General features: G+C 33.6%; 2 protein-coding genes across 2 annotated transcripts; both read right to left on the bottom strand.

Moving 5' to 3' along the window:
* Positions 1-265: 265 nt before the first annotated feature.
* LOC141666067 (secreted RxLR effector protein 161-like) lies at positions 266-1,000 on the bottom strand. Its single transcript, XM_074472051.1, has one exon. It carries the CDS (start codon positions 998-1,000, stop codon positions 266-268), a length of 735 nt encoding a protein of 244 aa, XP_074328152.1.
* A 7,528-nt stretch (positions 1,001-8,528) lies between these two features.
* LOC141666066 (uncharacterized) lies at positions 8,529-8,903 on the bottom strand. Its single transcript, XM_074472049.1, has one exon. The coding sequence runs from the start codon at positions 8,901-8,903 to the stop codon at positions 8,529-8,531; it is 375 nt and encodes a 124-aa protein (XP_074328150.1).
* Positions 8,904-26,087: the final 17,184 nt, after the last annotated feature.

Here is a 26,087-nt window from a genome sequence, read left to right as displayed (position 1 = left end):
GTAAAGCTAATAAACTTATTGTTAAAGCCAACAGGATACAAATATATATGAAAGACTATGAGAGAACTACTACCTACAAAATAGGAAATGATAAAACAGAAATGCTAAACAGACTCCATACTGCTACTAACTCCTAGAAAACTCAGGCCAGTTTGCAGACCAAGTCAGACAAACCGAAAACCCACAAACACGCACGTACATCATTTATTTGCATAAATAAATAAACGAACAATGTTTAGATTAAACCAACAAACAACCCCTTAATCTAAACTTGTTCTGCTAGATTCTTCACACCCAAAAGTTGTCTCATTTTTTCAAACTTCACAACTGGTAAAACCTTTGTGAGGACATCCGCTTTCTGTTCATCTGTCTTAACATACTTGATAATTATTTCACCACGTTCAACATACTCCCTGATGAAATGATATCGAATGTCTATGTGTTTAGACCTCCCATGGAACACTGGATTTTTGGCCAAGTCTATTGCAGACTTGTTATCAACATAAAGAACTACCGAACCAACGTAACTATCTGAAACTTCACTTAACAATTTCTGAAGCCATATTCCCTGGCATGCTGCAGCTGTAGCAGCAATGAACTCTGCTTCGCAACTGGACAATGCGACACATTTTTGTTTTTGTGAAACCCATGTTATCAAGTTATCATTCAAATAATAACACATACCTCCAGTGCTCTTCCTATCATCTATGTTTCCCGCCAGATCGCTATCCGAGTAACCAGTTAACATATTATTCCCACTGTTCTTCGAGTATACCAATCCAAAACTCAACGTTCCCTTAACATAACGTAATATACGCTTGGAAGCATTCAAATGCATATATGTGGGACGTTCCATAAACCGACTGACTATCCCTACTGCATGCGAAATGTTGGGACGTGTGTGCACAAGGTACCTTAAACCTCCAATCATGCTCTTGAACTCCGTAGGATCTACAGGCTGACCTCCTTCATCCTTGGTAATGACCAGTTTTGGATCCATAGGATACTTGGTGGGATTACAGCTTCCTATGCCTGCCTTTTCCAGAATTTTCTTTGCATAAGCGGTTTGTTTTAGCTCCACGAAACCTCGTCTCTATTCTACTTCGATGCCCAAATAATAAGCAAGTTTTCCCAAGTCGCTCATTTTAAAAAGAGCATTCATCTTTTCCTTGAATCGTTGTATCACCTCACTGCTTGTTCCAGTCACCAATAAGTCATCCACATATACAGCAACGATCAAGGCTCCATCTGGTTCTTGTTTAGTGTACACGGCATACTCGTAAGGACAGCGTTTTAGACCCATATTTTCAAGACTCTTACTCAGCTTAGAATACCAAGCTCGTGGAGCTTGGCGTAACCCATACAACGCTTTATACAATCTGTATACTAAATGCTCCTGTCCTTCCTTCACGAACACCTCCGGTTGTTTTACGTATACCTCCTCCATCAACTCACCATTAAAAAAAGCGGATTTAACTTCTAAATAATGCACTTCCCACTCATTTCTTGCTGAAATTGCCAAGAGAAGACGGACTGTTTCTAGACGAGTGACGGGGGCAAAAATTTCTTCAAAATCAACCTCGTACTCTTGAACGTACCCCTTAGCTACAATCCGGGCTTTGTGCTTCACCACCTCCCCTTTAGTGTCCTTTTTTAATTTATAAACCCACTTTAAATCAATTGCTTTCTTTCCCGGTGGCAATTTTGTCAAGGCCCATGTGTCATTTCTTTCAACCGCCTCAATTTCCTTCTCCATAGTAAGTCTCCATTCCTGCTTCTTAGAGGCCTGAGTGTAGTTTATGGGCTCATCTACCCCCATCAGCATTAACTCATCCGTCAACTCCACTTCCACTATGTCATCATATATGTCTCTGATGCTTCTGTGCCTTTGCCTCACAGGTTCAGTTTCAGTGCTATCACCAGAGTCTTCAGGGCTTACAGTTGAAGTTGCTCGTGAGTGCTCACTACCATCACTGTCTACTACATTCCCAGAAATGTATGATCCATCCGTCTCACATGTGCTCGAATCAGCTACAGTCTCTGTCTCTGTGGAATCACCTGCTGCTTCAGTCTCAGTAAAATGTGATCCAAAAATAGTGAAATAACTTTGCTTTGAGTGTCCTCCATCTTCTTTTTCAATTTGGGACCAGTTCCATGCTTTATTTTCTTCAAAGACCACATCACGACTTACACAGACTTTCTTGATGATTGGGTCATATAGGCAATATGCCTTTGTTCCAGGTTCTTTCCCCAAGTTTATCACAATTCGGCTACGATCATCCAACTTTGTCACTTGTGAACCAGGAACCTTCATATGAGAGACACATCCAAACACACGGACATGCTTTATATTTGGTTTGTTTCCCGTCCATACCTCACAAGGTGTTTGATTTGACAATGCTCGAGTGGGCAGACGGTTTAAGATGTATACTGAATGACGTACGGCCTCACCCCACAAGAATAATGGTAGTTGCATCGACTTCAGGAAGCTCCTCGCCATGGCCACCACTGTCCTGTTACGCCTCTCGACCACACCATTTTGTTGTGGTGTGTACGGGGCAGTGTAGTGGCGTAAGATTCCAGCCTTCTCACAGTATGCATTGAACTCTTTTGAATAGAATTCCCCACCTCTTTCTGTGCGAAACACTTTTATCTTTTTTTCTGACCCAGTTTCAACTTGAGCTCTAAAATGTTTGAAAGCAGTAAATGCCTCGTCTTTACTTTTCAAGAAATACACCCACATTGCCCTACTGTAATCATCGACCAACAACAGGAAGTATATGTTCCCTCCTGATGTTTCTGGCATTATAGGGCCGCAGAGATCACCATGAACCAGCTCAAGAGCACATATCGCTCTATAACTTGCCTGAGATGGAAAAACACTTCGAGTCTGCTTCGACATTAAACAATCTGTACAAATTTTCTTTGGTTGTGCTAGCGTGGGAATGCCATCAACCATTCTATTTTTTGATAGAAGAGTCATTGCCTAAAAATTAACGTGACCAAGACGACTATGCCATAGCCAAGAAATCTCATCTATCTTTGATATCAAACATTCAGGTTCCGGACATTCTAAAACAATTTTATATAGTCTATTTGAGGATCGTTTAACTTTCATAAGCAGCACACCCTTTTCATCATAAATCTATAAATAAATACCACTCATAACAACTCTATTTCCACATTCAGATAGTTGTCCTAAACTCAGAATATTGTTGCATAAATCAGGAATAAAATATACCTCTTTGAATGCTCGTTCCTCGCCATTTTTACATTTAAAAATGACTATACCCTTCCCTCGAATGCTTATGGTTGAACCATCACCAAAACGCACCTCTCCTGTCACCCTTTCCTCTAGTTCAGTAAATTTAGAGTGTTGTCCTGACATGTGGTTACTAGCACCATTATCCAAATACCAGATAGTAGAGCTTACTTCCTTGTGTTCAGTACCGGGAGCCAACCTGGGTGTTGTGTATTTCTCATTCAGCAAAACTTTCTTCTCCACACACGCAGCCATAAGCAAGGCTGGTTCATCGTCATTTATTTGTGTCATATTCACTTCTAATTTCTGTTCTTTTTCAGGTTTTGGTTTATGGCACTCTACTGTAAAATGGCCATATGCCAAACAGTTGAAGCAGCATATTTTACTCTTGTCTCTGCCACCATGATTCCCACGATAGTCTCCACCATTGTTACGTCCTTTGAAGGATGATTTTCTTAACCATTCCTCCCTTGTAAGCAGCAGTTTCCCTTCGCTAGCTTCTCTTTTAACCCACTCCTCTTCCGTGAGTAATAATTGGCCACTACTGGGTTCACTCGAACCACCAAGCCTCTCTTCATGGGCCTTCAGTGACCCAATCGCTTCCTCTACTGTCATACTCTCCAAATCTCCAAATTGTTCGATTACGGAAGTGATTTTAACGTCTGGACCATTGCTTTCTGGACGCGATTAGCACCAAGGCATATTGTCTTTATGGCGTCCCATGCTTCTTTAGCTGTGTCTTTCTCTGTTAATGATAACAGCATATCTTTCGGAATTCCTTGGTAAATCGCAGCTAAAGCCATTTTGTCGAGACGTTCTTCCACAGCAACCTTTGGATTTTTGGGTTCTATAGCATCCCACACGGCATGAGCTTGCATATAGACTTTCATTTTCATAGCCCAGCCTGTGTAATTACTACGAGCCAGCATTGGATAGTTCAGTGTCACTCCTGCTTCTTTGACTTTACTTGTCTCCATCGTTATTCTTTGGGACATGTACTTGGGCATCCGTTACGAGCCAAGCTCTGATACCAAAATGAAGAAAAACAACCTGCAAATACTATGTATATATGTAATATATCTTTTTGTGTTTAAACGAGAGAACAAGTAAGAAGTAAAGCTAATAAACTTATGGTTAAAGCCAGGATACAAATATATATGAAAGACTATGAGAGAACTACTACCTACAAAATAGGAAATGATAAAACAGAAATGCTAAACAGACTCCATACTGCTACTAACTCCTAGAAAACTCAGGCCAGTTTGCAGACCAAGTCAGACAAACCGAAAACCCACAAACACGCACGTATATCATTAATTTGCATAAATAAATAAACGAACAATGTTGAGATTAAACCAACAATCACATCCTTATTTAAGTTTTTTAATTTCTAGCACCATACCTGTCTATTCTAATATATATAAATTTTTACCAAGAATTTGCCTCTAGAATGTTGAAACAGCTATGGGACATCATTTTTTAAAGGTTTTACACATGCAAGTATTTTCGGTTAAAAATAAACATTTATATTTTTGATAAAAGATTATAATTATATTATTGTTTTGACATAGAATATAATAGATTTGGAGTTGATTTTTTTTTCATTTTAGTAGCTTATAAATTTGAAATACAAGTAACTCTTGGTACTTTTTGTATATGTAATTTTTTTTAAAATTTCAAGTTAAACAAATTAAAAAATAATAAATAATTATTTCAAAAATCTAGTTTATGTGCTGACCTGGTTACTTGGATTTCAACTAGCCGTTAATGAAATTTAAGTGAAGTGAAAATATTAAGTGAGAGCAAAAGGGTTTCAAGTATAAAATCATTCCCCTTGTCTCACTTCAACCAAGAAGACCTTGAACTAGGGTGTGGAGCAAAAGGGTTTCAAGTTGAGGGATTGTGTTAATTTTCAAGCTTGAGGTTTCAAATAAAAGTTAAGATTTAAAGTTGAAGCATTTACAGGGCTTAGAGTTTAACATCCAACTGAGTGCACATCAAAGCATGGTTCTAATGATGAATGCTGAACCAAATACTTATATTCCACCTCCTTCTAATCCTACTTAGGAACAGGTATATTATATTTATTTTGTAAATGATGTTTGAATAATAGTTACATACAGTTGTGAGATACAAATTGTATTCAAGGTCTTTTCTTTTATATGTAGATGATAAATCATGCAGTCTCAACTCTGGGGAGCAGAAAGGGTTCAAGCTGCATAGCAATAGCCAAATTTGTAGAAAACAATTACGATCATCTTCCAACTAATTTTAGAAAGACCCTGCTTCGTAAGCTTAAACAACTAGTTGATGTTGGAAAGCTCATCAGAGTGAAGAATTCATTTAAGCTTCCCCTTAAATGAAAAACAACATATGAAAATATTTCATAAGATTCTTTTTTTTTATTTCATGAATCATTAATACTATATAGATCATTAGTATTTCCATGGTTTTTGTTGACAATTCTCAATCTTTACATATATATGGGGGGTGAATTGTGATTTCCTTAATTATTTTTTTGTTGTTAATTTCTTAAGTACTGGAATATCTATATTTTCAAGATGAATTAGTTTAAGATGAATTAGTTTAGGGTGAACACAATTTTACAATTTATAATCAACTAGTGAAATAGATTCACCCACTTTTATAAGCAAAAATAAATATCATTTAATTTCATAATGTTAAAAAGTTGGGTTATATAATATGTATGTGGGAACAAATATAAAGCATGCCTGGTCAATTATTTTTATCACCTTGATATTGAAGAAATGTTGTGCAAATTTTTTGAAAGTTTAGAAATAAAAACTTTATACCAAGTTGGTAAAGGGATATTTTTATAATTGAAGAAGTATTAGAAACTCATTTTGACTATTATTTTTTTCATGCTAAGTTCATGACTGTGGAAGAACTCAAGATGTTGAGAATTATATGTGCCATTTTGGTAGCAAGCTAGGGTGCATTATATACAAAATTTACAAATAAAAAGTAAAAATTAGGATGTAATAATTTGTGTCAACTAAAATGACAAAATAATATAATTGTATGAATAAATTATCTCTACCTACTTTTGAGCACAAGCTTTTTATTTACAACATATACATTAAAAAATTACTTTAACCGCTATAAAAATATAGTCATCTCCCCTCCATACCATATGTATACATTTTTAATTTATAACACAACATCAGCCAATGGTTTTTTAACACCCCACTGGACAAGAGTTGATAATTTGTTATGTAAATTACAAAGATTTATTTTAGTACGCAGAGGAATAGATTCTCATTTCTCAGGTTTTGCCTTCTATTTTAGTACATTCTCATTTATCAGGGTTTGCTTAAGGAGGTAGACTTTGACAAGATTTTCAAAATAAAATTAATTTTGATATGAATTATCACTTACAATATTTATACAACTACACAATGGGAACATATTCTCATTTCTTATGGTTTGTCTTCTATTTTAGTAGATTCTCATTTCTTAAGGTTTGTCTTGTATTTAAGTATATTTATGAGGTAGACTTTCACAAGATTTTCAAAATAAAACAATTTCGATAATTATGACTTACAATATTTGAGTCTACTTTTCAAAACGTGCAAGGTGAAATTGTTCACACATATAAAGGCTTGAATACAACTACACAAAATCAACCTCAACCTCACCTAAATTCTACCAAGTCGTGTCCAATTTAAGAGCCCCAGTAAATTCTAACATATAAGAGTAGCAAATTAATACTTTGTATTTGTTGTATTTTTTTAAATTGGACCAAATTTGTTGGCTCCAATTTTATCTCCAAAAAGTGTATGGAATTTTTCTACTAATGAATTTATTTGGCACTCCTAAATTTAAATAATTTCACTCGATTTTAAACTAATATTTTTTCGAGAAATAGACCAAAATGTCACTTTGGGATATAAAATGGCAAAAATTTCACTTCTGAAAATTATGGCCCAAAATCGTTTAATGTTTCAAAAATAACCCAAAACTCTACACGGTGTAGCGTTTTGTTTCATTTCATTATTTTTTGAAGGCTATCATGTTACTTCACTTAACTTATGATTTTTTTTTATTTTGAGCTTGTTTTGGTGTAATATTTAGGAACGCTGAAACACCACTTAATATTATGTTTTTGATATTATTTTCTTTTATACTTTTATATTTAAGAGTATACCATAATTTAACAATTTTTAACACGGTTCACCAAACCGTTTTTGGGACCATTTTTTACATCAAAATGACAATTAGGGCCACCACCTTATTATTTGTAGATGGATAATGCATAGTAAATCAAGTTTCGTTTATATACTAATTTTTTGTCAAATTCATAAAAAATTAAAGTGTGTTAAATATATGATAATTATTTTTGTTTTTTTAGTAAATAAAACAATCCAAATAATTAATTAATTTTTTGAATATCTTTATTTCTAACATGAAATTTTTTTGAAACTTTAAACGATTAAAATTTCATGACACAGAAAGAGTTTGAGAAAATAATTCACATTAAAGAGAATGGTTAAATTTCATCAGGTAGTTAAAAAAATAAAACCCACTTTCATACCTATTAGATTATATTTGAATCCCATGTTCATCCCTAAAGGGGCAAACAATAATTTATTTACATCATTTAATTCCATAAGAATAAGTTTCCTTAGTGGAGGTTTCGTTTGGGAGTGCTGGTTAAAACTGATGTGCTCCGAAAGAAAGTGCTGGTGAAAAAAGTGATGTCATAAAAATTAGATGATTGTTTGGTAATTTTTTAAATTTATGCATATTTTGATATATAATATATAAAAATAATATTTTTGAGAAAGTAAGATGGTGAAACTGAAACAGCTTTTTCGAGAAGTATGGGGGACATGCTTTTTAACCAAAAGCACTTTTCCATACATGGGCTTTTAGAAGTTACCAAACACCTTTGTCATAACTTTTGAGCAAAAAGTGTTGTACCTGTCTGTAAACTAATACCAAAAGAAGCCTAAAGAACCACATTAGGGTAACTATATTGCTTACTAAATGTAGGGAACAACAACAATAGAGTAAGCAATATTCATTATTATTACTATCGGACTAAATCACATTGTTATTTAAATTTTTTACTTGTGGCACTATAATTGTCTATTCTCCTCTAGATGGATTTTCACCAATAATTGTGTCTACAATATTGAAATAACTACTACATTAGACAAGATTTTTTAAAGGTTTTACACATGTGAGTATTTTGGGTTATAAACAAAAATTTTTAATTTTAATCATACTTCTGAACATATTTTCATGTTCGGGGGACCTCATCTCCGCCCAAAGTCTCTTGCTTATAGGATCTTCGTCCCATTGTTTTTGTGACCTTCTGAGGTCCTTCCCAATTTGGGGCTAACTTTCCTTTCTCTCCAACTCCTAACACCTCAATCTTCCTTAACAAAATGTCTTCTTGTTGGAAAATCCTTTCTTTTACCCTCCTTTTATAGTAAAGGGAGGCTCTGCGCGGATGCTTCACATTACGGGTGTTGGCTTCGTCGCTGACCTTGTCAATAAGGTCGAGAGCAAGCCTCATTCCTTCTTTATTAATTTCCGCTTCATAAGCTTTAACCTTTGATAATCCGTGGGTGATCTCAAGGGGCACCACTGTCTCGGCTCCGTAAACCAACATGAATGGGGTAGCTTTAGTTGTATCTTTGTAGGTAGTATGATATGCCCAGAGTATAGCTAAAAATTCGTCGACCCAAGTGTTTCTTGGGCTTTCGGCCCTCTTTTTGAGTCCATCAAGGATGATCCGATTAGCGACCTCTGCTTGCCCATTCGCTTGGGGATGGGCAATTGAGATGAATCGAAGTTCTATGATGTTATCATTACAGTACTCCTTAAACTTTTCATTGTCGAATTATTGCCAATTATTCGTAACGAGGATGTGTGGGATTCCAATCGACATATTACATTCTCCTAGAAGAATTGAGAAATTTTCTTGGTGGTTATCTTGGCAGTGCTTTGGCCTAAATCTACTTAGTGAAGTAGTCAATGACAACCACGATGAGCTTCCTTTTTCCCGATGCTACAGGAAAGGGACCTAGTATGTCCATTCCCCATATTGGGAAGGGGATGGGGGAGCTAATGGATGTAAGCCTCTCTAGGTGCTGTCAAACTACAGAAACGTGCCTCTGGAATGTATTACACTTTTTCACATAAGCCTTTGCACTGGCTAATATGGCTGGCCAGTAAAACCCCAGCTGGGTTATCTTATGAGTGAAGGCCCTACCCCTAAAGTAATGTCCGCAAATCCCTTTGTGGGCTTCCTTCAGTGCCTCCTCTAGCTAATGAGGTCTTAAGCACTTCAAATATGGGATTATGAAAGACCTCTTGCATAAAAGACCTTTAATTAAAGAGTACCTCAATGCTCTTATTGATAACTTGCGTGCCTCTTGGGCATCATCCGGGAGCCAACCCGTCTTAAGGTGGTTCTCTATGGAGTCAATCCATCAACTAGTCAAACTAATTGGTGTTATCAGGTTTATAGCATGAATTATCGGGATCCTCAGGACTTGGAAGTAGATACTTCTTGGATAGTTTTTGATTTCAGACGAGGTGAACTTGGAAAGGGTGTCGGACGTAGTGTTATTCTCTCTCGGTACATGTTCCGCGTACCATTTATCAAATTGAGTCAATATTCCTTTCATGACCCTTATGTAATTGGCCATGGCATCATCTCACAACCACATAAATGGCCTTCAGCAACGTCCAAAAATGATGTTGCCACAAAAAATGTAGTCTTATGTGGCAAGAAATTGAAAAAAATGATATATAGCAACATCATAACCAAATATTACTTTAAATGTTGCCTTAAATTTGGTAGGCCAACACCCTTATGCATGTTACCTTAGATATGCAAAAAAATTACAAAAAAACAGGGGAAAAGTCCCGCTCTACCTAAAATAACCCACACAAATTAAAATAAAAAACTTAGAAAAGAAAAAACACAAACACAAGTTCATCTTACTCTCCACACAAACACTCTCTCGCTGCTGCTCATCCGCTCATCTCGCCGTCGCACATCTCCCCGCCGCACATCTCACTGAAGCTTCTCATTTAAAACTCTATTTCATCATTTCAGCTATGTTTCAAAGCTCCACTTAGGTGTAATTACAGGTACGAACTTGATTTAATTTGTTAATCTGGGGTTTATAATCCTTAATTTTGGGGCATTTTTTTATTATTTGTTTATAAATTCTTATTTTAATTTGTTAATTATGGGGATTTCAAATCCTAATTTGGGGGGGTTTATATGTGGGCCCTATTTATATCGGTTCCGATTGTTAGATTTCTCTACGAGCTTTACTGGTCTATGGTATGCGATTGTTTCGATGTTTCGAGTGCTTTTTTTGTTGAATTTGATGAATTTGTTGAATTTATGGTGTGATTTCATGTTTTGTGTTTGTGTAGGTTCGCGGTGACTTGTCGTTTCAGAGGTGCAAATCACGATTGATTCGGTTGAGTTTTCCGATAGGGAAAATGATGAAGGCGTTGCTTCGGATTTTGCGGATATTGTTACTCAAATGGCTCAGGACGTGAGTCATTTTTGTCGAGTTTATGTAATATTATGTATTTATGTTGTGATAAGAGTTTAGTGTTGGTTTGTGTTTTTTGTTTATCTCGAGAAATATTGTAGTTATTGGAATTGAACTAAGTTGAGCTAAGTTTAGTGAAGCGGAACTTGAGTTTGAGGGAGTGGTAGTGTGGGAATATAATATGGATTTATGTAGTTGATTTTATATAATACTGTAGGTGATACCATTTATATAGGATGGTGTTAAATAGTTAGAAACCGCATAATGAATTTTTGTCTGGATTGTACATGTAGAATATGGTGGTGAGTTGCACGTCCTGAAATAAATGAATAAACCAACAATTTGTATCACGAGTAACTACAAGCGCTTACCTAAATAGTACATTTTCTTCTAAACGCTAGGGGTCATCATTGTCGATGTTTTTTGTTGTTGTTGTAGCATTGTGTAATATTCTTCGTTTGTGTAGAGGATTTTTAGCAGGGTATGATGAAATCCAAACATTTTGCCCCATATAAAAATGAAAGTAAGCATGTCCTAGTTCGTAAAAGTTATATGTTGTTATTGCTTATAAACTAGTTTGATACACTGGTGTGATAAAAACAAACTCATTCCTACTCTAACAGGTTTGGAATTTACTGGTTCAAGTTTGTTTTCATTCAAACTCTTTGGTTCCCTTGAAGCACGTAAGGAATCCAGGCTCCAAATATATTTAGTTGTAAAAAGTTTTTACATAGTTGTTGTAAATAGATTTAGGCGATGTTGAGGTGTTAGGGTGTTGTAGAGCCAAAGATATAAAACCATCTACCTGGTAAATGAGGTAGAGCCAAAAATTGTACTACTTGTATTTGATTTGCTAAAGCACTTGAGCTTATTGGTTAGGAGTTTAAATAATTTATAAAATATTGGGTAAATGATGATATCATGCTTACGAACTTGTTCATTTTTGTGTATGAAGCACCTTCTTAATTATTTTATCCGCAAGCAGTTTGCTAATTGTGTGAAACTGTGCTTGGAGTCGTTTGCTTATTTATGATCACAAGTTCACCTTGCAAGGAGTCGTTCAATATTATTAAAGTACTACTGATGAATTAGATATATGATGTGCAAATTGACTTATCTCGGAAGCGGGAACATATTAAGGTTCACTTCAAAATATATGAGGGTAAACCAGAAAATACCACTTCAGTTGTGGCTGAGATTTTGATGATAAATCACATATTCGTTCATGGTTAGAAGCATCAATGCCTAGGGAATAAACTGAATTGAATTGAACAAAGTGAGCACACCTCACATTTATATTTGTCATAACATATTTCAGGCTATTTACGGGAGATAGATTGTTGTATTTATTTAGTTTACCTAGAGTCTAGCCGTGTTGTATTCCCCTCCGCGTCATTCCATACACAGACATATTTGATAGCTTGTCTGTTGATAATATCTTTCTTATGGGCTACAATTAATGTGTTCAATACCGTGCTTTAGAAATCCTTGTATAAGCAAATTCTCTATGGTCCGCCCAAGTTCTTCTTTTATTGTATTTTTCCATATATTTGTATATTTTATTCTTTTTCTGTATCAGTCACAGTAATCTGTTTCTACCCTTTTAGGTCGAGACAGTGACATAATTTGGTGTTATTTTTCTTCTTTTTGCTCTAGGGCTGCAGTTCTCCACAGCAAAGGTTAGTTGATATTTGTTTGTTTTTTTGCCCTGTACAAGCTGAGCTACATTGAATTAGTGCCAACACTGGTTCCTAATTTTATATCCTTCTAATGATAGCTAAAAGTTGTTCGAGCAGTCGTGGTTATGGGAGGCCTGCTTCAGATATTCAGGTTTTTATATAAAATTTCTAATCGCACTGGTGTCATCTTATTAATAATTATTTCCCAACTAGTTTTTTATACATCAGTGATCTTTTTGTTATATACGTTTGAACTGTTAGTTTTCTGTTCCTTGGGTTTTTATATACTTCTGCAGCAGAATGATTTGATTTAATATCTTGCTTATAGTTTGTTAATATATTAGCATATATCAATCCTGTCAGACTTGTTCTGTGCTGCTGCAGAGAGCATATATGACAACAGTAAGAAAGACCAAACTATCGCAATCTCATCAACTAAAACTAGTATTGCAGAAAGTAATACATCCACTTCCAAACTTGAAGAGGAACTTAAAATTACTTCTCGGCTTCAAAAATTTGCATTTAATGATCTTAAGATGGCCACTAAAAATTGTAGGTCTGATAGTTTTCTTGGTGAATGGGAATTTGGTTGTGTATTTAAGGGGTGGATCGAAGAGAATGGGACAGCACATGTGAAATCTGGAACTGGTGGTGCAAGTGGAGCAAGGAAAGCACGGCCTTGATACTTCTGCATCTCTTAGTTATATCGTAATATTTTGTTATTTTTGTGATCAACTTATAACTATTATACTTATCATGTTTTGTTAGATTTTGACCGAAACAAGTAATCTTATCCATGTATCTATGTTTTGTCATAATAGTTGAAATTGTATGACTTTAAAGTTTATTCAAGTATGAGTTTAAAGTTTATATTCGAATTAATTTGACATTGCATATCTTAGTTGAAATTGGTTTGTGTATTATTTTGATTTCTTTGGATGAAATTGATTAAAACTGGGAGGTCTTTTTAAGTAACAAGCTATTCAAAAATTACCACTAAAAATGTTGCATTTGCCTTATAAAGTGTTGGCAAAAATAATTCAATTGGTGTAGCTATAACGTGATGAGGTGTTGGCAAAATAAGAAATGTTAATCGAGTAGTGTTGCCATAAATGGAGAAAGATGTTGCAATAACAATTAAATCAACATCAATATTGTGTTGCTATTGACTTGAGAGTGTTGCCATAGAGTTAAAACCAACACCAGTGTTAGTGTTGTTGGAACTTATTTACAAAATGCTTTTCCATCTGCTTTACTTGTTTACTGGCATCATGTAGCGATATTATCATCCCATAGATCTTAAACATTGTATCTCCTGATATTTGTCAAAGTATAATATTTATGAACACTGCTGGTGATACATGGAATGATTTAGCTACATGATTTGCTCATACGAATATACCTAAGGTCTTTATTGTGAAATGTGAAATTGCTTATCTTAGTCAGAGATCAATGTTTGTTTCCATTCTACTAAATTTAGGGCTCTTAATGATAAACCCGAGTAAATTTCTGAGTTGCCTTACTATAGCTGCAATAAGTATATATGTGAGGTCAATAACAAATTAAACTTGTACATAAGAAAAAGTCTTCTCTCTCAATTTCTTATGGGATTAAACGATTCTTTACCGTCACTCGAGGTCATCTTCTCATGATAATACCTCATCCATCCTAAAGGGAAGCATATCAAATGAAGAATATCAAAGAGAAAACATGTCTTCTAATGTGTTTGTTGGGTCATCTGCAATGTCATTTAAGACAATGAATATGGTAACACACACTTCAATCTATGAAGAAGAAAAATAGTGTCCGTGACACTTCAACCACTCCCTTCTGTGAATTTTGTCAAATGACAGGACACCTTCATGATAAATATTTCTGCCTTTATAACTACCTTGAATGGCCCAAAATATTTGGTAACCCCAAATCTAAACCTAGAAATCAACAAAATAAAGGTAAATATCAAGCTAATAGTGTTATTCTTGACAAGAACTCTTAGTCTTTCTCCAAGACTTCAGATCTTCAAGTGAAACATCAGTCAACTCTTTCTCTGATGGCCAATTTAAGGAACTTATGCAGATGATTTAGGCTACGAATAGAGAAATACTTATTGCTCCTAATTCTGGAAGGTAATCTTCAACAAATGTTCTTCGTGGAGCACGTATATTTTATCAACTTGCTAGTTATACTAATGCTCATCTCCAAATTATTCAATGTTAAAAAAGGATGAGGCTTGGGGTCGAAAAGTTAAAAAATCTTAACTTGAATATGTTCGCTAAACAAGGAAGGAGGCTAGTGAATAATGATAATCCAGGCACAGTATTTTCCTGATGGAGATTTTTTGACAGCACATCTTGGGCCAACTTTTGTTACATATGGCATAGTATTCTGTTAACTCAATATTTGGTTAGAAGAGGATGTGGGAGAAGGATTTGAGATGATAACGGAACAAACATTTGGAAAATACCATGGTTATCATGCCAATAAAATGGTATTTTTCACTAGAATTGAAAGATAGTAAAGTTAGTGGTCTAAATAATGTGGCTCAAAACAGGTGGGATAATGATATCATAAATGATCTTGGTAATGAAAGAGACGGGCAACTGATTAAACAGATTCCTATTCAAAGAAGAAATAGGGCAGATTCGTGCTTCTAGAACTACGCCCAAAATGCTCAAATGCAATACTTTATTAATATGGCAATAGGCCAAAAAAGCATTGCAGCCTGTTTTTGAATTTTGCAACAGAAAATGGGCATTACATCAGCAGCGAACATTGGATTTGACTTCTAATGCAATGCTTTTTGTCATCAACTACAACGATACAAATCAGTGCATCAGGAGCAAACTCCAATAAAATAAGTCAATTGTGTGACTTGGAATGTCACGTCATCTGCCACGTAAAATTTTAACACGTCATAATATGACATGTCATCATTTACCACCTCCGAATATTGATCCACAGGTGTGGCCCAGTTTTTAGATGAATGACGTATATTAAATTAAATTTAGTTCATATACTGATATTATGTCCAATTAATCAAAAAATAAAACGAGTTTAAACTTTTAGGTACAAGTGATTGTATAGTTACAAATATATAGTAATTTTTTCTATATTTTAAAGCACTCCACGTTACTAAATTATTTTTTTGAAATATCTTTATTTCTAATATAAAATAAAATTGAATCTTTAAACAATGAAAATGTCATAACACACAAAGAGTTTGAGAAGGGACATCATTTTTTAAAGGTTTTACACATTCAAGTATTTTCGGTTAAAAATAAACATTTATATTTTTGATAAAAGATTATAATTATATGATTTTTTTGACAGAATATAATAAATTTGGAGTTGATTTTATTTTCATTTTAGTAGCTTATTAATTTGAAATACAAGTAACTCTTGGTACTTTTTGTATATGTAATTTTTTTATAAAATTTCAAGTTTAACAAATTAGTAAATAATAAATAATTATTTCAAAAATCTAGCTTATGAGATGACCTGGTTACTTGGATTTCAACGAGCACTCAATGAAATTTAAGTGAAGTGAAAATATTAAAGTGAGAGGCTGTGAAATTTAGCTAAAATATTGAGCCCCAAAGGTAGTCGCCTTACCCATATTTTGAAATTTAGGTGAAAATAATGAGCGGCAAAGATAGGCGCCAGGGACAAAGAAATATATTGTTTCTTTTTGAGAAATTTAGCATCTTCCAAATCAAGTATAAAATCATTCCCCTTGTCTCACTTCAACTAAGAAGACCTTGAACTAGGGTGTGGAGCAAAAGGGTTTCAAGTTGAGGGATTGTGTTAATTTTCAAGCTTGAGGTTTCAAATAAAAGTTAAGATTTAAAGTTGAAGCATTTACAGGGGCTTAGAGTTTAACATCCAACTGAGTGCACATCAAAGCATGGTTCTAATGATGAATGCTGAACCAAATACTTATATTCCACCTCCTTCTAATCCTACTTACGAACAGGTATATTATATTTATTTTTTTCCCGAAAACTGGATGGAATTTTTCTGCTAATGAATTTATTTGGCACTCCTAAATTTAAATAATTTCACTCGATTTTAAACTAATATTTTTTCGAGAAATGGACCAAAATATCACTTTGGGATATAAAATGGCAAAAATGTCACTTCTGAAAATTATGGCCCAATATCGTTTAATGTTTCAAAAATAAGCCAAAACTCTATTTCATCATTTCAGCTATGTTTCAAACCTCCACTTAGGTGTTATTACGGGTACAAACTTAATTTAATTTGTTAATCTGGGGTTTATAATCCTTAATTTTGGGGCATTTTTTTATTATTTGTTTACAAATTCTAATTTTAATTTGTTAATTATGGGGATTTCAAATCCTAATTTTGGGGGATTTATATTTGTGCCCTATTTATATCGGTTCCGATTGTTAGATTTCTCTACGAGCTTTACTGGTCTATGGTATGCGATTGTTTCGATGTTTCGAGTGCTTTTTTTTGTTGATTTTGATGAATTTGTTGAATTTATGGTGTGATTTCATGTTTTGTGTTTGTGTAGGTTCGCGGTGACTTGTCGTTTCAGAGGTGCAAATCGCGATTGATTCGGTTGAGTTTTCCGATAGGGAGGATGATGAAGGCGTTGCTTCGGATTTTGCGGATATTGTTACTCAAATGGCTCAGGACGTGAGTCATTTTTGTCGAGTTCATGTAATATTATGTATTTATGTTGTGATAAGAGTTTAGTGTTGGTTTGCGCTTTTTGTTTGTCTCGAGAAATGTTGTAGTTATTGGAATTGAACTAAGTTGAGCTAAGTTTAGTGAAGCGGAACTTGAGTTTGAGGGAGTGGTAGTGTGGGAATATAATATGGATTTATGTAGTTGATTTTCTATAATACTGTAGGTGATTTATTTGGATGGTGTTAAATAGTTAGAAACCAGATAAAGAATTTTTGTCTGGATTGTACATGTAGAATATGGTGGTGAGTTGCACGTGCCGAAATAAATGGATAAACCAACAATTTGTATCACGAGTAACTACAAGTGCTTACCTAAATAGTACATTTTCTTCTAAACGCTAGGGGTCATAATTGTCGATGTTTTTTGTTGTTGTTGTAGCATTGTGTAATATTCTTCATTTGTGTAGAGGATTTTTAGTAGGGTATGATGAAATCCAAACATTTTGCCCCATATAAAAATAAAAGTAGGCATGTCCTAATTCGTAAAAGTTATATGTTGTTATTGCTTATAAACTAGTTTGATACACTTGTGAGATAAAAACAAACACATTCCTACTCTAACAGGTTTGGAATTTACTGGTTCAAGTTTGTTTTCATTCAAACTCTTTGGTTCCCTTGAAGCACGTAAGGAATCCAGGCTCCAATTATATTTAGTAGTAAAAAGTTTTTACATAGTTGTTGTAAATAGATTTAGGCGATGTTGAGGTGTTAGGGTGTTGTAGAGCCAAAGATATAAAACCATCTACCTGGTAAATGAGGTGGAGCCAAAAATTGTACTACTTGTATTTGATTTGCTAAAGCACTTGAGCTTATTGGTTAGGAGTTCAAATAATTTATAAAATATTGGGTAAATGATGATATCATGCTTATAAACTTGTTCATTTTTGTGTATGAAGCACCTTCTTAATTATTTTATCCGCAAGCAGTTTGCTAATTGTGTGAAACTGTGCTTGGAGTCGTTTGCTTATTTATGATCACAAGTTCACCTTGCAAGGAGTCGTTCAATATTATTAAAGTACTACTGATGAATTAGATATATGATGTGCAAATTGACTTATCTCGGAAGCGGGAACATATAAAGGTTCATTTCAAAATGTATGAGGGTAAACCAGAAAACACCACTTTAGTTGTGGATGAGATTATGATGATAAATCACATATTCGTTCATGGTTAAAAGCATCAATGCCTAGGGAATAAACTAAATTGAATCAAACAAAGTGAGCACACCTCACATTTATATTTTTCATAAAATATTTCAGGTTATTTACAGGAGAGAGATTGTTGTATTTATTTAGTTTACCTGGAGTCTACCCGTGTTATATTCCCCACCACGTCATTCCATACACAGACATATTTGATAGCTTGTCTGTTGATAATATCTTTCGTATGGGCTACAATTTATGTGTTCAATACCGTGCTTTGGAAATCCTTGTATTAGCAAATTCTCTATGGTCTGCCCAATTTCTTCTTTTATTGTATTTTTCCATATATTTGTATATTTTATTCTTTTTCTGCATCAGTCATAGTAATTCGTTTCTATCCTTTTAGGTCGAGACAGTGACATAATTTTGGTGTTATTTTTCTTCTTTTTGCTCTAGGGGTGCAGTTCTCCACATCAAAGGTTAGTTGATATTTGTTTGTTTTTTTGCCCTGTACAAGCTGAGCTACATTGAATTAGTGTCACCACTGGTTCCTAATTTTATATCCTTCTAATGATAGCTAAAAGTTGTTTGAGCAGTCGTGGTTATGGGAGGCCTGCTTCAGATATTCAGGTTTTTATATAAAATTTCTAATCGCACTGGTGTCATCTTATTAATAATTATTTCCCAACTAGTTTTTTATACATCAGTGATCTTTTTGTTATATACGTTTGAACTGTTAGTCTTCTGTTCCTTGGGTTTTTATATGCTTCTGCAGCAGAATGATTTGATTTAATATCTTGCTTATAGTTTGTTAATATATTAGCATATATTAATCCTGTCAGACTTGTTATGTGCTGCTGCAGAGAGCATATATGCCAACAGTAAGAAAGACCAAACTATCGCAATCTCATCAACTAAAACTAGTACTGCAGAAAGTAATACATCCACTTCCAAACTTGAAGAGGAACTTAAAATTACTTCTCGGCTTCAAAAATTTGCATTTAATGATCTTAAGATGGCCACTAAAAATTGTAGGCCTGATAGTTTTCTTGGTGAATGGGAATTTGGTTGTGTATTTAAGGGGTGGATCGAAGAGAATGGGACAGCACATGTGAAATCTGGAACTGGTGGTGCAAGTGGAGCAAGGAAAGCACGGCCTTGATACTTCTGCATCTCTTAGTTATATCGTAATATTTTGTTATTTTTGTGATCAACTTATAACTATTATACTTATCATGTTTTGTTAGATTTTGACCGAAACAAGTAATCTTATCCATGTATCTATGTTTTGTCATAATAGTTGAAATTGTATGACTTTAAAGTTTATTCAAGTATGAGTTTAAAGTTTATATTCGAATTAATTTAACATTGCATATCTTAGTTGGAATTGTTTTGTGTATTATTTTGATTTCTTTGGATGAAATTGATTAAAACTGGGAGGTCTTTTTAAGTAACAAGCTATTCAAAAATTACCACTAAAAATGTTGCCTTTGCCTTATAAAGTGTTGGCAAAAATAATTCAATTGGTGTAGCTATAACGTGATGAGGTGTTGCCAAAATAAGAAATGTTAATCGAGTATTGTTTCCATAAATGGAGAAAGATGTTGCAATAACAATTAAATCAACATCAATATTGTGTTGCTATTGACTTGAGGGTGTTGCCATAGAGTTGAAACCAACACCAGTGTTAGTGTTATTGGAACTTATTAGCAAAATGCTTCTCCATCTGCTTTACTTGTTTACTGGCATCATGTAGCGATATTATCATCCCATAGATCTTAAACATTGTATCTCCTGATATTTGTCAAAGTATAATATTTATGTACACTGCTGGTGATACATGGAATGATTTAGCTACATGATTTGCTCATACGAATATACCAAAGGTCTTTATTGTCAAATGTGAAATTGCTTATCTTAGTCAGAGATCAATGTTTGTTTCCATTCCACTAAATTTAGGGCTCTTAATGATAAACCCGAGTAAATTTCTGAGTTGCCTTACTATAGCTGTAATAAGTGTATATGTGAAGTCAATAACAAATTGAACTTGTACATAAGAAAAAGTCTTCTCTCTCAATTTCTTATGGGATTAAACGATTCTTTACAGTCACTCGAGGTCATCTTCTCATGATAATACCTCATTCATCCTAAAGGGAAGCATATGAAATGAAGAATATCAAAGAGAAAATATGTCTTCTAATGTGTTTGTTGGGTCATCTGCTATGTCATTTAAGACAATGAATATGGTAACAGACACTTCAATCTATGAAGAAGAAAAATAGTGCCCGTGACACTTCAACCACTCCCTTCTGTGAATTTTGTCAAATGACAGGACACCTTCATGATAAATATTTCTGCCTTTATAACTACCTTGAATGGCCCAAAATATTTGGTAAACCCAAATCTAAACCTAGAAATCAACAAAATAAAGGTAAATCTCAAGCTAATAGTGTTATTCTTGACAAGAACTCTTAGTCTTTCTCCAAGACTTCAGATCTTCAAGTGAAACATCAGTCAACTCTTTCTCTGATGGCCAATTCAAGGAACCTATGCAGATGATTTAGGCTACGAATAGAGAAATACTTATTGCTCCTAATTCTGGAAGGTAATCTTCAACAAATGCTCTTCGTGGAGCACGTATATTTTATCAACTTGCTAGTTATACTAATGCTCATCTCCAAATTATTCAATGTTAAAAAAGGATGAGGCTTGGGGTCGGAAAGTTAAAAAATCTTAACTTGGCTATGCTCGCTAAACAAGGAAGGTGGCTAGTGAATAATGATAATCCAGGCACAGTATTATCCTGATGGAGATTTTTTGACAGCACATCTTGGGCCAACCCTTGTTACATGTGGAATAGTATTCTGGTAACTCAATATTTGGTTAAAAGAGGATGTGGGAGAAGGATTGAAGATGATAAGGGAACAAACATTTGGAAAATACCGTGGTTATCATGCCCATAAAATGGTATTTTTCACTAGAATTGAAAGATAGTAAAGTTAGTGGTCTAAATAATGTGGCTCAAAACAGGTGGGATAATGATATCATAAATGATCTTGGTAATGAAAGAGACGGACAGCTGATTAAACAGATTCCTATTCAAAGAAGAAATAGGGCAGATTCGTGCTTCTGGAACTACGCCCAAAATGCTCAAATGCAATACTTTATTAATATGGCAATAGGCCAAAAAAGCATTGCAGCCTGTTTTTGACTTTTGCAACAGAAAATGGGCATTACATCAGCGGCGAACGTTGGATTTGACTCCTAATGCAATGCTTTTTGTCATCAACTACAACGATACAAATCAGTGCATTAGGAGCATACTCCAATAAAATAAGTCAATTGTGTGACTTGGAATGTCACGTGCTCTGCCACGTAAAATTTTAACACGTCATAATATGACATGTCATCATTTACCACCTCGGAATATTGATCCACAGGTGCCACATGGTGGGACCCAGTTTTTAGATGAATGACGTATATTAAATTAAATTTAGCTCATATACTGATATTATGTCCAATTTATCAAAAAATAAAACGAGTTTAAACTTTTAGGTACAAGTGATTGTATAGTTACAAATATATAGTAATTTTTTCTATATTTTAAAGCACTCCACGTAACTAAATTATTTTTTTGAAATATCTTTATTTTTAATATAAAAAAAATGAAAATGTCATAACACACAAAGAGTTTGAGAAAATAATTCACTTTAATGAGAATGGTTGATTTTAATCACAAGAAAATACAACACATTGGTTAAAAACTCCCCTCGATATCTATTAGATTATATTTAAATCCCTCTAATAACAATAAATTAAGTTAATATTCATTTCCCTAATTAGAGGCAAATGCCAAGTTATTTACATCATTGAATTCTAAAAAATAGGTTTCCTTTATAGATTAAATCTAGGGAACCACAATAGGGTAACTATATTGCTTACTAAATCTAATCTAGGGAACAACATCGCGCTAAATAAAAATTCTCATTATTATTATGTGATTAATCGCATCCTTATTTAAGTTTTTTGATTTCTAGCACCATACCTGTCTATTCTAATATATATAAATTTTTACCAAGAATTTGCCTCTAGAATGTTGAAATAGCTACGAGACATCATTTTTTTAAAGGTTTTACACATTCAAGTATTTTCGGTTAAAAATAAACATTTATATTTTTGATAAAAGATTATAATTATATGATTTTTTTGACACAGAATATAATAAATTTGGAGTTGATTTTATTTTCATTTTAGTAGCTTATTAATTTGAAATACAAGTAACTCTTGGTACTTTTTGTATATGTAATTTTTTTGTAAAATTTGAAGTTTAATAAAATTAGTAAATAATAAATAATTATTTCAAAAATCTAGCTTATGAGATGAGGTGGTTACTTGGATTTCAACGAGCACTCAATGAAATTTAAGTGAAGTGAAAATATTAAAGTGAGAGGCAGTGAAATTTAGCTAAAATATTGAGCCCCAAAGGTAGCCGCCATACCCATATTTTGAAATTTAGGTGAAAATAATGAGCGGCAAAGATAAGCGCTAGAGACAAAGAAATATATTGATTCTTTTTGAGAAATTTAGCATCTTCCAAATCAAGTATAAAATCATTCCCCTTGTCTCACTTCAACTAAGAAGACCTTGAACTAGGGTGTGGAGCAAAAGGGTTTCAAGTTGAGGGATTGTGTTAATTTTCAAGCTTGAGGTTTCAAATAAAAGTTAAGATTTAAAGTTGAAGCATTTACAGGGGCTTAGAGTTTAACATCCAACTGAGTGCACATCAAAGCATGGTTCTAATGATGAATGCTCAACCAAATACTTATATTCCACCTCCTTCTAATCCTACTTACGAACAGGTATATTATATTTATTTTGTAAATGATGTTTGAATAATAGTTACATACAGTTGTGAGATACAAATTGTATTCAAGGTCTTTTCTTTTAAATGTAGATAATAAATCATGCAGTCTCAACTCTGGGGAGCAGAAAGGGTTCAAGCTGCATAGCAATAGCCAAATTTGTAGAAAACAATTACGATCATCTTCCAACTAATTTTAGAAAGACCCTGCTTCGTAAGCTTAAAACAACTAGTTGATGTTGGAAAGCTCATCAGAGTGAAGAATTCATTTAAGCTTCCCCTTAAATGAAAAACAAGATATGAAAAGATTTCATAAGATTCTTTTTTTATTTCATGAATCATTAATACTATATAGATCATTAATATTTCCATGGTTTTTGTTGACAATTCTCAAACTTTACATATATGGTGGGTGAATTGTGATTTCCTTAATTATTTTTTTGTTGTTAATTTCTTAACTACCGCAATATCTATATTTTCAAGATGAATTAATTTAGGGTGAGTACAATTTTACAATTTATAATCAACTAGTGAAATAGATTCACCCACTTCTATAAGCAAAAATAAATATTATTTAATTTAATGATGTTAAAAAGTTGGGTTATATAATATGTATGTGGGAACAAATATAAAGCATGCCTGGTCAAATATTTTTATTACCTTGATATTGAAGAAATGTTGTGCAAATTTTTTGAAAGTTTAGAGTTTTATACCAAGTTGGTAATGGGATATTTTTATAATTGAAGAAGTATTAGAAACTCATTTTGACTATTATTTTTTTCATGCTAAGTTCATGACGGTGGAAGAACTCAAGATGTTGAGAATTATATGTGCCATTGTGGTAGCAAGCTAGGGTGCATTATATACAAAATTTACAAATAAAAAGTAAAAAATTAGGATGTAATAATTTCTGTTAACTAAAATGACAAAATAATATAATTATATGAATAAATTATCTCTACCTACTTTTGAACACAAGCTTTTTATTTACAATATATACATTAAAAAATTACTTTAACCGCTATAAAAATATAGTCATCTCCCCTCCATACCATATGTATACATTTTTATTGTAACACACCATCAGTGAATGATTTTTTAACACCCCACTGCACAAGAGTTGATAATTTGTTATATAAATTACCAAGATTTATTTTAGTAGGCAGGGGAATAGATTCTCATTTCTCAGGGTTTGCCTTCTATTTTAGTACATTCTTATTTATCAGGGTTTGCCTTCTATTTTAGTATACTCAAGGAGGTAGACTTGTCTCGCTTTTGTGCGATGTGGTGGTTGTGTTGAAAATGAATTGGATGGTGTATTAGGAGATGTGGATATCTCGCATCAACAATACTTTCGGCAACTATATAGCTGGTGTCTGGCAGGTAGATAGCTGGGGTGCGTTTGGAATGGTGGTGAAAATCACATGTGCTCAACTCTCACAAAAAATATTTGTTCATAACATGAGGCCTCTAAACTCATTAGTTGCAACTGAGTCCTCTGAACATTGCAATATCAATCGAATTAATGTGAGGGTCAATTGTGAAGCTACTGTTTTGGGGAAGATGCGTGCTGGATTGTCCGGGAAACCATTACCTTCATTTTTAATTTTCGGAATATTTGTATTCAGTTTGTTAAGCAATCCAGAAACAAAACGGCTAATTATTTAGCTCTATTTGTTTTTCAACCTGGTTGCATGATCAGTTCGGGTTTGTCCCGATTGAATCTCTTTCAAGTCATTAGTGAAATCTGCTTTAAATTTGGCAAAAAAAAGGTAGACTTTGACAAGATTTTCAAAATAAAATAAATTTTGATATGAATTATCACTTACAATATTTATACAACTACACAATGGGAACATATTCTCATTTCTTATGGTTTGTCTTCTATTTTAGTATATTCTCATTTCTTAAGGTTTGTCTTGTATTTAAGTATATTTACTCGGTAGACTTTGACAAGATTTTCAAAATAAAACAATTTCGATATGAATTATCACTTACAATATTTGAGTCTGCTTTTCAAAATGTGCTTGGTCAAATTGTTCACACATATAAAGGCTTGAATACAACTACACAAAACCAACCTCAACCTCACCTAAATTCTACCAAGTCGTGTCCAATTTACGAGCCCCGGTAAATTCTAACATATAACAGTAGCAAATTAATACTTTGTATTTGTTATATTTTTTTAAATTGGACCATATTTGTTGGCTCCAATTTTATCCCCAAAAAATGGATGGAATTTTTCTGCTAATGAATTTATTTGGCACTCCTAAATTTAAATAATTTCACTCGATTTTAAACTAATATTTTTTCTAGAAATGGACCAAAATGTCACTTTGGGATATAAAATGGCAAAAATGTCACTTCTAAAAATTATGGCCCAATATCGTTTAATGTTTCAAAAATAACCCAAAATGTATAAAGGTTCACTTCAAAATGTATGAGGGTAAACCAGAAAACACCACTTCAGTTGTGGATGAGATTATGATGATAAATCACATATTCGTTCATGGTTAAAAGCATCAATGCCTAGGGAATAAACTGAATTGAATTGAACAAAGTGAGCACACCTCACATTTATATTTGTCATAACATATTTCAGGCTATTTACGGGAGATAGATTGTTGTATTTATTTAGTTTACCTAGAGTCTAGCCGTGTTGTATTCCCCACCGCGTCATTCCATACACAGACATATTTGATAGCTTGTCTGTTGATAATATCTTTCTTATGGGCTACAATTTATGTGTTCAATACCGTGCTTTAGAAATCCTTGTATAAGCAAATTCTCTATGGTCCGCCCAAGTTCTTCTTTTATTGTATTTTTCCATATATTTGTATATTTTATTCTTTTTCTGTATCAGTCACAGTAATCCGTT

This window comes from Apium graveolens, chromosome 6 (genome assembly GCF_009905375.1).
Source record: "Apium graveolens cultivar Ventura chromosome 6, ASM990537v1, whole genome shotgun sequence".
Taxonomy (NCBI): domain Eukaryota; kingdom Viridiplantae; phylum Streptophyta; class Magnoliopsida; order Apiales; family Apiaceae; genus Apium; species Apium graveolens.
The sequence above is the reverse complement of the archived record's forward strand: the minus strand, read 5'-3'. Positions and strand labels throughout refer to the sequence as shown.